Source organism: Neodiprion fabricii, chromosome 3 (assembly GCF_021155785.1).
Source record: "Neodiprion fabricii isolate iyNeoFabr1 chromosome 3, iyNeoFabr1.1, whole genome shotgun sequence".
Lineage (NCBI taxonomy): Eukaryota > Metazoa > Arthropoda > Insecta > Hymenoptera > Diprionidae > Neodiprion > Neodiprion fabricii.
In genome coordinates this window covers 20,459,974-20,475,648 of record NC_060241.1, presented here as the reverse complement: position 1 = coordinate 20,475,648, position 15,675 = coordinate 20,459,974, and the positions used below count along the sequence as shown (strand labels likewise).

Sequence of the window (15,675 nt, the reverse complement as noted above, 5' to 3'; positions counted from 1 at the left end):
GTTCCGTAGTCTCGCATGATTCGCACGCTGTACGCACATTGATCCCTATTGTATAATAGAGATCAGTGTAGTCGTGACGCTGCTGCAGTCGGTCATAACCATAATCAATGTAACTTGAACTTTATTTTAATGAGCGCCGTGGCCTGATTCTCATTCTCTTTTCACCAGTGAAAACTGACAAACGCGATATAGACCAGCAGGAAGCAGCTTTAAACCTGCTCTGAACGGAAAATCCTCTTTTAGTCGGTGAAGCTTGCATGCATACGTGCATGTATAAGCAATCTAATTTTCAGAAACAGTGGAACCACTGATATATAGTGTAGTTATATATCAGTGAGTGAAACACGGGGATGGCGCCGCCACGAGCCTGCGGTTTCGTGATATTTCGTAGGTTTTTCGGACAAGTTGAGTATTTATTGATGCAGACATCGTACGGAATTCATCACTGGACTCCCCCGAAAGGTTGTTTGATATTACATTGATGAAAAGATTTGGAATAAGCGTTTGTTCCTAATCTGTTAATTTTTATTCATGACAATTGACAATCGCAGGTCACGTGGATCCTGGTGAAACAGATTTACAAACCGCCTTGCGTGAGACCGAAGAAGAGGCTGGTTTGTCGCGCGAGGATTTGAAAATATTTGACAACGCTAGACAAGAGCTTGTTTACAACGTTAATGATAAACCAAAAACAGTTATTTATTGGCTTGCCGAGCTGATAAACAGAAATAAGGACGCCAGACTATCATCCGAGCATCAGGAATTCCGATGGCTTTGTCTCCAAGATGCGTGTCGATTGGCGGGATACGAAGAAATGCAAAACACCCTGAAATACTTTGACAGATATATCGTAGAGAATGAACTGTAATAATTAACATATAAAAATAAATAATTTTTTCCGCATTATTTTGCTTTCGATATTCATGCATACTGTAGTTAACATTTCGACGGACAGAATGGTCAGCTTTAAATCTTTATACACATTTTATTTTTCTTTCCTCAAAAACCACGAGTTATATTACAAGTTGTATTCGTGGAAAATTTGGTTATTTAAATACTTCATTTTTCTTCTGCTCAATTTTTATATTGTACATCATTGTTGGTACATACAGTATTCAAATGGGGTATACTTATAAATTGCATGAGGTACACTATATTGAGAATGATTCTTTTATTGACAAATAATATTCTGCTAGTGAAGCTAGAGGTGCATGTTTTCCTTTCTTTTATTACTTAATTAAGCGATACAGTAAACAAATATGGTAAACATATTCTTATCTAATTTACGTGTTTACATACATTTTATGTACGCGATAATAATTATATATCATTTGTTTGTATAAATATAAATCACATCTTCAGTGTTTTTATAATAAATAATAATAACAGTAAGAAAAATAATATTTAAACCGTAGCTGCATATCAACATTATTTAATGTTTTTAACTTGAACTTTATTTTGTGGCTCCTCTTTATAAGTCAAGCACTCAATAACAGCATATCTATTACTATTTTTTATACGAAAACTATAAGAGACTCATCTCTACCGTAATGCTTAATTTATTCAATTTGATTATTGTCAGGCGACGATTCAAGGGTCTGATTGCTTCTTCATATTGATAGGTAAATTAAGCTTTTAATTATTTATCTTTCGTGTCTCCTACGAGTAATAAACTGTGCAGATTAAACATATACCCACTAAGCATGCTCTTCTGTGTTAGAGAAATTAAAATTACGATAATCATGCACAGGTATTAAATACGAGTTATACTCCAATTCGATGATTAATAATATTTACTCTGCTGTTATTTGTACATACATACACCTATAACAATAAACTGTGAATTTAACGTAATTAAACATGAGTGTAAACGAAGTTAATAAATATATGTATGCATACAAGTATACTGTATGTGTATTGTATTTGTTTCTGTATCTAAAAAACCATAATTAGAAAAAAATTTAAAAAAACTTAAATCTTCAACCCAATGACTAGTGAATAGTAATATTCTGTAAATGACTAGAGTTGAAAACTACTTTTACACATGAATATGTCTCTCTGCTCAAAGAGAAAAAACACATTAATTATGTCTTGTATATTGACATTGCCTATTGAAAAATACTTCACGAAAGACCTGAATATGATCATCAAACAACTTCGGAAGAGTCGTTTATAGTCAATTCTCAAATAATTATTGTTCCCCTTATCATCATCTCAGAGAAGAAAGTGCCACGAATTTCGACTGAGAGATGCTATTACTAGGGTGAATAGTGATCAGCGTGCCGATGTCTTCTGCGGAATACAAAAGCAAATATAGACCTGAGACGCCACCAGCGACTGTGCTTTCGACTCGCTCCTTGCGGCCTTTCTTTAGCACGAATTTGTCTAACTAGCGAGTGAAAAGCATCATCCACAAAGTGCCTAAGAGCTGCAGATGTCTCATAGAAAGGACATCCCAACTGCCTAGCAAGTGCTTTACCCTCCTCAGTAGTCACCTAAAAAGTAGAGCAAGAATCTGTCTCAACAATTCACTTTCTGATTTAAATAACGTTATTTCAGTATCACCGAAGAAAGTTGTTGACTGAAAAGCGAACAAATCTCACTTTGCGCTGGTGCTGCAAGTCAAATTTATTGCCCACTAGTACCAGAGGAATGTCTTCCTGGGCTCTAACACGGGAGATTAGTTTACGATACTCGATCGCCTCCTGGAAGCTGTGTCGGTCTGTAACTGAGTAGCAGATCATAAAACCTTCGCCGCACCTCATATACTGATCTCTCATAGCGGTGAATTCAACCTAAGAGGAGAGAAGGTGGTGCAATGAGTAATGGACATTTGTCATTAGATGAAAATCTACTTCGTAGCGAAGTAGGTGGAGGACTCACCTGCCCAGCTGTGTCCAGGATATCCAGTAAAGCGGCTTCTCCGTCAATGACTGCTTGCTGCTGGTACGAATCCTCTGAAAACATTAACATGAAACGATCCTTGCTACGCCAACGACTTGGGTACTTATAGCTCACCTATAGTGGGATCGTGATAGTCGAGGAAACTGTGGCTAACAAACTGCAGAGTAACAGCTGAAACGAAAAACCAGTAGTATTAATGGTCACGCAAGTCTAGCCTCTCGTCTCGATCGACGTCTTACCTGATTTCCCAACGCCGCCATCTCCCAGTACAACAATTTTATAAACCCTGAGACCACCTCTGGTGGTCGGTTGAGTGGGTATGGGAATGCTGTTGATTAGAGGGGCGACGACGAAGTTGTCATCGGCCGAGGGTGGCTCATTGACAGACATAGCGATGGGGTCGTTAGGTCGGCTCAGAATGAGTCTGAGCCCGCGTTATTCTGTTATCATAACCCGGTTCTCGGCTCAGAGACCCGGTGTTCACATACTAGAATGGAATTAACTGGACGAAAAGCAGGTGGATGATCGGGGATAGCTGGTGACGTTTCGCGGATTACGCAGCTGTGATCGATTTCCAATCGCCTCTCGTGCATATTTGGTTACGAGGGTAATCATTCGGCCACCGTGGGCCGACCGCTATAACGTTCGATTGATATTTAACATCGATTAAACCTTCACCGAACACACTCGACCGCGTTTAATACGGATGTACTAAAAATCATACTCCGACAGCCGCTCTCGACGACCCTGAAATCATTACGCACGCGTAGCGTCGACCCGAAAACCGCCATCTTGTACACAAATGTCACTTTTACGATCGCGTGTATACATTTCACATTTCACGAATGCGTGATTGCATACATACATACATAGGTATGTATGCCTTTAAATCACGACAGATGTGCGTGCTGGCTGTTTGATCGCCTGGGCTAAGATAAATTCGACTGATGAGCGTCGTTTCAACGTAAACGGAAATATTTACCTCAGGAATGTGGATTATATGGTGTAGATTTCAAGCATATCTCACGCAAACGAAAAAAAGAGACAGATTTTTTGGATAGCCACTAATCCGAATTTTACAAGAAAACTGATTGCATAATAAGAATATTAATATGAATTAATCTTTGTATTGTTGTGATTAATTGCATTTAACAATTGAATCGTAATAGTATAAAACAGGGTATATTCAAGTGAAGAACCAAGAATTAGGAAGAGTGAAATGTAATGTTGAACACTTAAAAACATAATATAATAACATGTAATAACAAGAATGAAATATTAATACTATTATTATACATACCTACGTATTTAGTCGCTTTCTAGTTTTTTTCTGTTTGAATTGTAATGCAATTTCAATTCGATCCAATTGTACTCCGGTAGACATAATTTCTACTTTTATCTATGAATCCGATTTTACGATTAATCAGAGAAATTCGGACACCTGCGTAGTTTGAGCTTAGAATTTTTTGTAGATTATCGTATTCGTTAGTGAAATATTATACTTTTTCGTATATTATAGCTGTTTATTATAAATGATTATAGAACGGTTCGCATTTACACGATCGTTTTTCTTATATGAAAGCTTGAAATAGATATATAATGTGTTGTAGAATATCGTAGAATTCTTGCTATAGAGAAATAAATTTTAGTCATTTCGTGAAATCCACCTGTCAGTTCAACAAATGAATGAATAATGAAAAGATTAACATTTGTTATTTCTCTATATCAGAATTTTCACAATATATATTTTACAATAAATTATATCCATTTGAACTATACGAATAACGATCACGTAAATGCGAGCCATACCATAATTTTCTATAATACGAAAAATTACGATTAACTACGAATATCAAGTGCTAAAACTAAAAGAAAATTGTACCATTTTACGATAATCTGCGAAAGATTACAATATTTTATAAAAAAGTACAATAATCTACGGAATACTGTGATTTTCTACGAATATCAAGACCAAAAAGTTTAGAAAATTAACGAAAATTACGAAAAATGAACGACAACGAGTTAGAGCAGATTAAAAAAATCTACGAAAATCTATGAAAAAGTACATACAATGATCTACAAAAGAATTCTACGCCAAAACTACGCACGCGTTCGAATTTCTGTACTAAATCGTAAAAATTTTCGTCAACATCGTAAAATGAAATTCGTAGTTTAGCGTGGAAATTATTTTCATCCCTATTCGATCCTAATTTATAAATTTAAATACACATGGGAGGAAATTTTGAAAATTAAAAAAATGATATCAACAAAACTAATTAATCTGAAACTTTCCGTGTGTATCATACTACTTTGCAAAGCTTAGTCAACAAATCAGAATTCTTCGATGGTGGGAAATGCGAAAAGTGAAAAAATGTAATACGCTCCTAGGTCTTCAGGCTTCTCGCTGTTTCCTGTGTAAAATGAAAAATGTTACCAGGCTTGGTTTTGTATCAAGATGGCTGCCACCAGTTGTCAATTGTCGATCGGTCAACGAGTAGAATAACTGTCAGTAAATCTGAAAAACTTTTAATCCTGATCTATAATACGTTATCGATTACCCAGAACGAAAGATAAATATGCAAGTATTTTTTCATGTAAAGGAAAGGAGGAAAGGTTAGGTTAGATTGTACTATTGTCACGTGCAGTACTTTGCCCCGTTTGACAGCTCATCCTGTTATCTCACGATCCCTGTGATTGTCGTTAATCAAATGGTGTTTGAACAATGGATACTGTGGGCGGTATTCCGGTCGAGTGTCTAACGGGTGAATTGGCAGGTGTTTGGTCAGGTTGGCGTATACTGGGGGACCGTGAGATAGTCAGAGAAGCATCGGCAAAAGGGACGCACATTAATTTGGCCATAAAATGTCTTGCGACAAGGAGAAACTGCCCACTTACAGAGGCAGAAGCTTATTTTTATCGCGAGGTCGACGTTTGGGTAAAGGAGCTGCTTGACAAACAGCAAGTCTTCAGAGCCACCCACATACTAAAAAATGCGGTGAGCTTTAGTTCTCTCTCATCTATCTTTGATCAAGCTGATCATTTTCTCACTATCATTCTTATTCTTTAATACTACAGGGAAAAAATCCCAAGGAATATATCACCGTCATTTGCATCAATAGCAGAGATCAGAAACTGCGCGATTACTTGGTACAACATTTGAGGAAAATAGACGGGCTCCAGGCATCAGAATTAAAAGCGTGGCAGCTTTTTAACATCATGAATGACTATAAGGCCAAATATTTGTACGTGTGATTTAAAAGAAAATTGGCTCAAAAATTCTCCTTTTACTAACTCTACTTGTTGCATAAATGCAAAAGCTTTGAGTTAACTTATTTTATCAAATATACCATGATTTACATTAGGAAAGTTAGTTTTTTCTAATTCTAGCGTGGAAGATGATCCTATAACCAATAAGTCAATTGAAGAGATTATCCAGATGCCAGAAGATTTGAAGATAATCATATGTACGGATTTATACTTTCATACATTCCAAGGAGAATTGGTAGAGTATTTGTCGAGCCAAATTGTTTGGGATTATCTATTAATGAGGAATAAAGTTGACCTGATTTTATTTTGGATTGACATCAACTATGGAGTCCATCAATTGAATCCTTCATCTAAAGACAAAGAGCTGTATGAAGCACTGAAGCATTTGAAAATTACTGACAACGTGATAGACTCCACTCAGCAGTCAAGCGCTGCCAGTATCACCAAAGAAGTAGTCCTAGATTACTTGGGCAGGTATGTAAAACGTGTCTGCAGACTTTGTTGTCTGTCTAACATGCAATTTCCAAATTTCAGGTATGGAGTTTTCACATCCAATGAAGCTGTAAGTGTTAAACACGTGCTGACTAGATTATTAAACAATAAAATAGTTCCAGCAAAATTCGAGAAGATACTCAGTCAGCATAGCTGTAATATACAAAACAGGAATCTGCTGTCCAAGTTGAATATTGGACTCTATTCAAAATCTTATTTGGAGGAGGACCATATGCTTGATGTTGACAAAAAAATACAGAGGTTTACCATTGCCCTGGAACGTGTTGCATCTAGCTCTGCGAGTATTGAAGAGTTTGAGGGATGCATTTTGGCAACGATTGATTACATTTCTGACGACGCAGTTAACTATCTTGAGACAAATCCTTTGGTTTTTTTGAGTCTGATATTTTTACTGTATCGAAAGAAAACTGCACAGTTTGTTGAGAGTGACAGAGCTCCCCATCGAATTCTGGGTGATACTGTTATGAATAACGAAGGTGTTCAGTTCGGTAGTACTCTCATGGTTCCTAGAGACGTTGTGAACAGCATTTTGCACCGCTTTCCACACTTTGAAAGAGCCATTCTGGGGAAAACTGTTGCACGAGATTCAAACATGTACCAGCTTTTGAACGGTTTCAAGAACTTTAATGCCTCGCGAAGCTTTCTGTGGCGCCAAAGAACTAACCAAATGCCCACGTTTTATAATGAGTACCTGGTCAAAAGATACGGACATAAAGAGAAGCTGACTTATATTAATTATCTGAAACAAGGAAGACCGAACATGGCTGTGCGACTTTTTGTCTATGACCAAAAGAAATTTCACCATGACATATCTTCAAAAATGTGAGATTACCCTTATTCTATAGTATTTCAATATTTATTTTTCTTATTTCAAACCAATATTCCTACGAATGATTTTGAATGTCGATGAATTAACTCCTTTAGGAAATGTCAGGCATCAACCGAAGCTCACATTCTTGCTCTGCGGAATATTACCTTACCAGAAATTACCTCAGCTTGCGTTTCATTCATTGAAGCAATCGGCGTCGATTCGGAGACGCTACGGCTGCATCTCACTGTTGCTAAACGCATTCAGGATCAACTGGAAATTTCTGCTGGTAAATTCTAACAAGTCTTATTACTGGTGTGATTTCAGCAATTACTCTACTTTCTGAATATCTTGACTTATTTATGAACCACTAGGTGAACTATTAGAGTCAGTTGTCTACAAGAATGCATCAGACTTGAAAACTTTATCATCACATCTCGAACATTGCTTCAAGCAGCATCTAAAAGAAACTATTGAAGAAAATCCGTGTGAACTGATTACTGCCATCAAGGATTGGGACTTAAACATTAAGTTTGCTCAAACTCATAAAACTTTGCTGCCAGAATCATTTCTTGAATATTTAGTCCAGCGAGAGTTATGCTTCGAATTTCTTCTTGTTGGACAGATATTTGATTACCCCATAGATCAGGTATTCATGTTCCATTTGTTACTATACCCTACCATAAAATGCTATCAAAAATATCTGTGTCTTTTCGAAACTGTCTTTCAGATGTTAAGACTCGTCAAAAAGTTAGCAAACCCTAGCATCAAGGGTCACCTGCTGGCATGTCTCGATAACCCAAATCTGTGCAGTGGAGACTCAATCAATTTTGTGGATCGTCAGTTGAAAAGTCGTGATTCAAGGCAATTCTTGTACTCAAAAATTGGTCTGAGAAATTGCGTGAGTATATTTTCTATTTTTTTCCAAAGTGCCATACATTTTAAATTCACAGAATTTTTTCCATTCAATTAATTTATCGCAGAGTTCTGGCAGCGGAAGTCCAACAGAGTCTGGATCTCATGCTCCTGGGAATTCGATGGAAAGCTTCATGTGCTTGTCCCACGATGATCTGTGGATGGCAATTCTCAAGTGTCACTATAGTCAAGATCCACCTGGATCATTGGTGCAGACAGCACACTGCCATGGAGCACCGTTTTTGGTTGTTCTGGCAACTTGTTACGAGGTGATAATCTTGCAGATTGTATTCGAAGTGATCTTTAAATAGTCATACAAAGAATTTACAACTTTCCAATCCCAGCCATCAGCGATTCCAGCATACTGGTGTTCCTGGCTTGTAATATCAACTAACGACCGCTCAATCATTACCGATTACAAAGATTGCCTGGATCGCCAAATTTGGCCTGCCGATAGGGTGCTGAAGTTGTTGACACGGCTAGTTGCTTCTGGTTACACCAAAACTATCACCAAAAGCTTACAAATATTCATGCCGGTGAGCTAAAGTGCCTATTCGATTTCTTTTGTCTTGAAATTGATTGCTCACTACAGGAAATTTTGTATTTATTCTGAAAAGGAAAATCCACTGCGTCTCTTCGCTGAGTTTTTGACGCAATGCGTTAATCTAGGGGACTTTGAATCTGGTCAGGAAAAGCTGCATATGTTCAAAACTGCTTGCTCTGGTCTTGTGAGCAACATGAACATCAGTTGGATGGACTCAGATCCATCCTACTTGAAGAATTCATACTGGATAATTCTTGCTAGTATTAAATGTGCAACGATCGCTCTGGGTTATAGTTTTTCCAGCACTGTTTCGCAGATGGAGTTTATCAAGGTGCTGTGCTCGTCTAACTTCAGTGCTGACCTGCCAGGTGAGAAGCAACTCATCGAATTCGTGTGTTAGAAAAAGAAATAAACCTCGTATTGCAACTCGATTTGATTAATCAAAGAGGTATATACGAGTAGACTGTTGAAAAAATAGATAAAGTTTGGTAATGTATAGCGCCAAGAAATTATTCAATTGGATTAAGGTTTGTTTTATTCATAAGTATGTACATTGACTTTCATTCACGTATTTTTTTTTTTTGATTAGACTGAACTAAGAGAAAGCAAGATTAATTATTTGAGAGAATATATACCTGTGCAACGAATTATTTAATTCGATTCAGGTTTATTTTATCCAAGTATGTGTAGATCGAGCTTTATTCACATCTTTTCTTTATTAGAATCATTTAATAAGAATCATTTTCATTTACAACAACGTTCCATTTTAGTCGGTGACATGTTTTTGCAGTGCCCACAATAGCTCGAAAACGGCTCGACTGATTCACTTCAAATTTAAAAATAGAATTCTGAGACAGTTTATCATTTTTGTCATGATCCAATTTTTTGTTTTAACATAATGGAGACTGTTTGAAGTTTAAATTTGACTCTCATTCAAAATTTATAACTCTTATACTTGATTGACATAAAACATATGACGATTATACAAAAAGTGGTATCGTAGCAAAGACGATAATCTATCCAAGAATACTGGTTCCAAATTTGGAGTAAATCAGTTGAGTCGTTTTTGAGCTGACGTGGGCAACGCAAAATATGTCAGTGAGTAAAATGGTTGACGTTGTCAATAACAAAGCATCCTACATACTCATTCTAATAGATAATATATGCAAATAAGGTTCAAGCTATGTACTTTTTGATGAAACAAACTTCTATCGAATTGAATAATTCAATGCAGAAATATATATTTCCCAAATTCACTGACTTTTTCAGCCATCTACTCAGATATGTCCCTTAATAAGTAAATTAATTTTATCCCAGATGCTCCAGACTTTGGACAGCTGTTCACGATCATGGAGATTCTTAAGGATACTGAAGTTAGCTTGAACTTTACATACCTATCTTCTTTCGACGATCCGAACTTGCTTGAAAAGGAGATACAAAGGTGCTTAGCTCAGTTAGCACAGAGTGACAATTACAAAGTTGCTTTGAGACTTTGCAATGCATTGAATATTAATTGTTCGGACGTAATAATAGCCGAAGTAAGGATAAGTTACTCATTTATAAGTTTACCTACATTTTTTGCTCTGTTTATTCTCATCCACAACTACTTTTGCACATGTATGCTATTTTTCAGTGGCGGAAGGAATTTGAAAAGACTCTCATCGAGGATGGACAGTTGGTAACAAAGTGCTGGATCAATTGTTCCAAGGACTTTGAAAAGTACCATGTCAGTTATGAAACAGCTGCTCAATTTTATGTCGAATTTGCCGAGAAAGTTGTTTCGCACAAAGAACGGTAAGTGTTAACAAAATTTGAAGAGTTGCAATTTTCTTTGTCATATTAAGTGTGTTTGATAAAAGAATTATGCTACTGACAATCAGTACAAAAATCTTGTAACTTCTGTCAATATAAATAAAATTTATCGAATTAAAATTTATATTTTGTATAGATTTGAGATACTAAAGCTGGCACATGAAATTCTGCAAGGAACTTCTGTAAATCCGAATATCAAACATGGCGTAGAAATGGCGATGTGGAAGTCCTGCATTCTGGCTGATCCTGACACCATCGATTTCAACAACGCGCCAATTTCACTGAATAAGTTGAAAACTGAACTCATGTCTGGCCTGTCGGAACTTCAAGTCTGTTGTGAACTGACAGAGCCTGGTGAAAAGCTAGCTGCGGAAAAATTGCTCGAGCGATTTCTTGATACTGGACATTTGGGTACAGCCCTAAGAATAGCGAAGATTTTTAACTATAAACATAGGGTACGTTAACTTGTAAGAGTTTAGTTAAGAGTTTGCTCCAGCACAACTAATAAAGAGAAGGTTTTATCGTGTAGGATTTACAAATTTTGATGCTGTGTCTCAGCTTAGCCGAAGGAGAGGTCAGTCCCTATGAGTTAACAGCACAGCAACGATTGTTGCTATCAACAAAACCGAAACTCAAGAACCAGTGGCAAGTTGCGTACAGCGGCAAAGGATTTCCCAAAGTTTCATCAATGAGTTCACGTAATTGCATCTTTCTGCAAAAACTCTGTTTTTCACTTTTATATTTTCAATTCCTCTAATGTCCATTCCTAATTTACAGAGAGCCAAAAGCTTTCGGAAGACGAGACTGGCGATATATCGATGGAGGTTGCATTAGAGGCGGCGAATTCTACCCCAGAAAAGCTGGTCAAGATAGACTGCATATTTCAGCTTGAAAGATTCACTGAAATTCTCTCCCATGGTATTGCTGCTGGAAGAAAAGTTCTGTTATGCTACAGACTGGCGACTCATCTCGGAAAAAGTTATCAGAATCTTTTAACTTTGACTGACCCAATTGCATTTCTTGAGGAAATAGTCGCTGGTGAATGTGATTACAAGCTCGAAGTGATTAAGGATGTTGTGGCTGCTTATAACATCAACAATCATCAGTTAGCCGAGTTTTTATCTGAAAAAATTGAGAGCTCGATTGTCAGACACATTGAAGGTGTTTATTTCTGTTTTTCTCGAAAGTACTGTGCTTGATTCGAAAACTTCCTACTCACTCAATCAGTAATAAATTAATTTTGCAGGAGGCCACATCGACCAGCCGATGACCATGTGGGGATACACTTTGGATGGGAATTTCCACGTAATCACAGAATTATGCAGTGAGCCTTCCTTGCTCGGTTCAAAGCTGCTTCACACTACTACGAGGCTGCTGGGACGTTTTCATGGAGAGAATCGTGATGGTAAATTCGTGTATCCCTCATTAAGCAGATATGTACCAGCACACGGATAAGAAAGTCGGTAAATTTTGGGAATTTATGTTTTAACAACGAATTGTTCAATTCAATTGATGTTTAGTTTATAAAAAAGTATGTAGACGAAGCTTCATTGGCATTTTTTTTTTTCAATTAAAATAAACTAATAGGTGGCATTTTTATTGAGCATAACGTCAACCGTTTTGCTCGATGACATGTTTTACAGTGTACACGATATCTCAAAAACCACTCAACTGATGTACTTGAAATCCGAAGACAGTATTCCTCCATAGTTAGTTCACCCTGATTAGCACGATCCTACGTTTTTTAATTTGTCGTATTTTATTGTTAATGAATCCTCGGTAATATCTTGATGATTTATTTGTATAGCCAGTACCCTCAGAGTGATCGTTGAGCTTCTCATAAAGTCTCATGACTGTTTTACCGCGGCCTGCAACATGGAGGGAATAGCATCGATCCTGAGGAAATCTCAGCAGTTAGCTAACTCCCTTCAAAATCTTAAGCAATGGGGATTGTTGGTAAATTATGATAAGAAATTTGATCAACAAATATAAGAATATCTATAACGGAAAATTGTTTTATGCACCTGTTCCTTTGCAGGTACGGCTATTGACAGGTGTTGGTCGCTTTACTGAGATGAACTACATCCTGCAGATAATAAAAGAAAATGAGCAGTTTGAGTTCTTGTTGACTGGAAGAGGTCTTGAGAAAGTATGAATATCTTTTGTTTTCAAATGTGAATTGGTAGTGGGTTTACTGTGATGAATGACAACCCACGTCTTAAGATTGGCGCAAATGACCGCAATTCTTTGGTCAAGTTCGCGAGTTCAGTCTAGGCAACAAAAACGGACTATGCATATCCAAGCAGAGTGTATTTAAAAATATTTTAATTATTATTTCGTAGATTCCGGGACTAAAAACGGCTCTTTTAGATTTCTTGAAGCGAAATTGCCCGGATAACGAGGATCTGTTTAAACTTGTTGCGCACCACTTTTGTCTCTACTCCGAAATTGCCTCAATATGGGAGCAAGAAGCAAAGGAAGCGATTAAGAAGGTCCTGATAAATGCAAGGATCGAATGTAGAAATGAGGGAAATCTCAACCCCGGAGATATTAGACTAAGAAAAAACGACATAACGGAGAAACAGCTGCATCTTGCAATGATCAATTACACCCATGCGACAGAATACTATTTGCAGGTAATGTGTAATATATTTCGTATTCAAATACAGTTGAATAAGGGACAAGAAATTGGACGGTATAATTCGAATAAATTTACCGCACATTTAAAACATGATGAATTGAATTAATAGATTTATAATATTTTCCCTCAAAATATATTACTCACCCATGTGGATAAGTTTATATACGATCGTTTGCAAACGTAACAACATGCAAATTTAAACATAAAGAAAAAGACAAGAGCTCCAAATTATTTTATGCCTGAAGATTACCCATTCATAAGGATTTTTTGATATTGTACATACATGGAAATGGAACAAATTGTTGAATAGCCAATTGAAAAAAATGAAACGAAATAGTAAATGTTGGCAGATGTTATGATTTCGGTGATAGTATATTCCAACTTCTTTCTCTTTTATATTGATGGATTTTGGCAAAACTTGTTTTAGTTTAGCAGATTTATTGTTCTCAGGATCAGCGTAAGTATGAGAACCCGCTATTCGACATCAAACGGCGATTATATTCAGGGTTTCAAACCCACCAAGTAAGTATGCCGGTTTTTTAAACTACTCAGATTTCACGAATTAGCCAGTGCTATTAATATGTTATATAACGAAGTGAGCTAAGTTCCTGTAATCCTTTGGCGTTTTCCGATTACTGTAATCAGTGCACGCCGAGTGCAGTGAGTGAGAAAACGCGTTCTCTCTCCTGGAATCTACATCAGTTCCTCTTTATTTAGCAGGACAGTAAGCTTTCGCTTGCGTACCAGTGTTGTCATCTTGCTGAGTTGGTGGCACTCCAAATATCCTTTCTTAACTCTGTGCATCAGAATCAACAAGTTCTTTGTGTCCTGAATTTGGGGAGCGCTGACATTGACAGGATGATCTGTAACGATTTAAATTTTTCACAAGCTAACATTCTTATTCGCGCCTATAATCATCCAGTCGACTGGGGAAGCGTACTGTATGCTCAGTGCATCACACGAACCAACGCAAAGTATCTAAAAGACTTTATGACAATCAACGAGCTCACCACCGCCATTGTCAAAGATTCTGTTAAAAGGTGAACACGGTTTATATCATTGTACAAGACACGGTATAAGTCAAAACTTCAGTGCAAATTATTGTTTCATATTGATTTATTGAACAATTAACATATTAACGGGGTTGTATATTATATTAACAATTTGCATTCTGTGAAATGTCGTTAATTTTGAACATTTGATATAACTTTTTCTTTTTGTGTATCTTGAAATTTTTTGATTTCGCTTTAGATAAGTACTGTCCAATTACATGCACATTATTTGTCTTCCCAATAGGTATCAGTTGGAGAAACATATAACCAAGGAAATGGTAGAGAACATGCAACAGCTGATATCAAGGTTGAAAGACGTGAAGTGCAAATATACTCTGGCTAGTCAGCTGGGATTTAAAAATGTGATAGAAACTATACTGGGAGATGCCGCGGTCAGTGCTTATCTGAAAGATACAGTATGGAGGAAGGGATATACGAGCACAGCCTTTGAGTAAAATCGCTTTTCTTCCAGGCTTATCCTAAAATTTTAAACTTTGACTGAGTATAATCATTTTATAACATAACAGACAATATTTATCATTTTGTTTTTACCAGTATCTGATCAGTTAGGCCACTTACCATTAAATAATGTCATAAGAAAAATAAAAAGTTACTTGTTTCTCTAGCATTTTAGTCGATGACGAAGTATATATGAACGATATTTAAGTGTAAGATAAAGTTGAATAAAGCAAGTTTTATTATAATTTCCAACATTTATGATTTCATAAATACGGGTGGTTTCCGTTGTTGGTTTGGATGCCAAGATAAGCCATGAATAGAAGACGGATAGGCGGTGAAGAGAATTAAATGAAATTTTATGACTTAATGCGCTGATGGCTTCAACTGCATATAAGTAATTGGATTAAGCCATAAACTATTTACGGAATTGAATAGCTCCCAGCATTTTCTTCAACTCTCCACCAAACGTTTATCATACGATACAAACACAGTTATCGGTTATTTTCTACACGTAGATAGGTACAGTTGATGAAAAAAATTACTGTGCAGAACAACAACACGACTTAGAATTAATTTCAAGCACAGCAAACTTGTTCAAGAATTTAGTAACACAAACTTTGATTCGAGAACATTGTATAATATCTTCGTGCAATTTTTTAATTTCTGTGTCAAATGAGAATGTATTGAATTATTTTTATTCCGAATCGTGTATATAATGGGGTTGTTAAACCCGTTTACGCGTTTGAGATACGTGGACTTC

At 36.6% G+C, this 15,675-nt stretch overlaps 3 protein-coding genes across 8 annotated transcripts; 2 read left to right on the top strand and 1 right to left on the bottom strand.

Moving 5' to 3' along the window:
• The first annotated feature begins 43 nt into the window (after positions 1–43).
• Positions 44–903, top strand: LOC124178432 (bis(5'-nucleosyl)-tetraphosphatase [asymmetrical]). Its single transcript, XM_046561755.1, has 2 exons — positions 44–462; positions 552–903. Exons 1-2 carry the CDS (start codon positions 351–353, stop codon positions 866–868), a joined length of 429 nt encoding a protein of 142 aa, XP_046417711.1. The 5' UTR covers positions 44–350; the 3' UTR covers positions 869–903.
• Positions 904–906: 3 nt separating this feature from the next.
• Positions 907–3,714, bottom strand: LOC124178429 (GTP-binding protein Rit2). Its single transcript, XM_046561752.1, has 5 exons — positions 3,144–3,714; positions 3,019–3,075; positions 2,884–2,957; positions 2,604–2,795; positions 907–2,495 (listed from the first exon to the last, which is right to left on the bottom strand). Exons 1-5 carry the CDS (start codon positions 3,292–3,294, stop codon positions 2,259–2,261), a joined length of 711 nt encoding a protein of 236 aa, XP_046417708.1. The 5' UTR covers positions 3,295–3,714; the 3' UTR covers positions 907–2,258.
• A 1,408-nt stretch (positions 3,715–5,122) lies between these two features.
• LOC124178413 (spatacsin) lies at positions 5,123–15,157 on the top strand. 6 transcript variants are annotated; one of them, XM_046561709.1, is made up of 23 exons: positions 5,124–5,482; positions 5,570–5,899; positions 5,980–6,146; positions 6,292–6,645; positions 6,706–7,506; positions 7,609–7,781; positions 7,867–8,141; positions 8,223–8,393; positions 8,476–8,676; positions 8,752–8,943; positions 9,025–9,319; positions 10,269–10,489; positions 10,585–10,745; positions 10,900–11,218; positions 11,293–11,461; positions 11,541–11,924; positions 12,010–12,168; positions 12,571–12,719; positions 12,802–12,912; positions 13,106–13,399; positions 13,855–13,926; positions 14,122–14,444; positions 14,701–15,157. In XM_046561709.1, the coding sequence occupies exons 2-23, from the start codon at positions 5,627–5,629 to the stop codon at positions 14,909–14,911; spliced, it is 5,475 nt and encodes a 1,824-aa protein (XP_046417665.1). In that variant the 5' UTR covers positions 5,124–5,482; positions 5,570–5,626; the 3' UTR covers positions 14,912–15,157. The 6 variants fall into 6 exon arrangements, with proteins under 6 accessions (XP_046417666.1, XP_046417665.1, XP_046417664.1 ...); XM_046561710.1 differs by having other exon boundaries at positions 5,123–5,899; positions 14,125–14,444; XM_046561708.1 differs by having other exon boundaries at positions 5,124–5,899.
• The last annotated feature ends 518 nt before the right edge of the window (positions 15,158–15,675 follow it).

Bases quoted from the DNA above. Each gene is read 5' to 3' on its own strand.
- LOC124178432 (XM_046561755.1), top strand. From the start codon at position 351: ATGGCGCCGCCACGAGCCTGCGGTTTCGTGATATTTCGTAGGTTTTTC. The intron at 463-551 runs GTTGTTTGATAT...TGACAATCGCAG, and splicing joins TCACTGGACTCCCCCGAAAG to GTCACGTGGATCCTGGTGAA.
- LOC124178429 (XM_046561752.1), bottom strand. From the start codon at position 3,294: ATGTCTGTCAATGAGCCACCCTCGGCCGATGACAACTTCGTCGTCGCC. The intron at 2,958-3,018 runs GTGAGCTATAAG...TAATGTTTTCAG, and splicing joins CTATCACGATCCCACTATAG to AGGATTCGTACCAGCAGCAA. The intron at 2,496-2,603 runs GTGAGATTTGTT...TCTACTTTTTAG, and splicing joins ACTTGCAGCACCAGCGCAAA to GTGACTACTGAGGAGGGTAA.
- LOC124178413 (XM_046561709.1), top strand. From the start codon at position 5,627: ATGGATACTGTGGGCGGTATTCCGGTCGAGTGTCTAACGGGTGAATTG. The intron at 8,944-9,024 runs GTGAGCTAAAGT...TATTCTGAAAAG, and splicing joins GCTTACAAATATTCATGCCG to GAAAATCCACTGCGTCTCTT. The intron at 11,219-11,292 runs GTACGTTAACTT...TTTATCGTGTAG, and splicing joins TTTTTAACTATAAACATAGG to GATTTACAAATTTTGATGCT.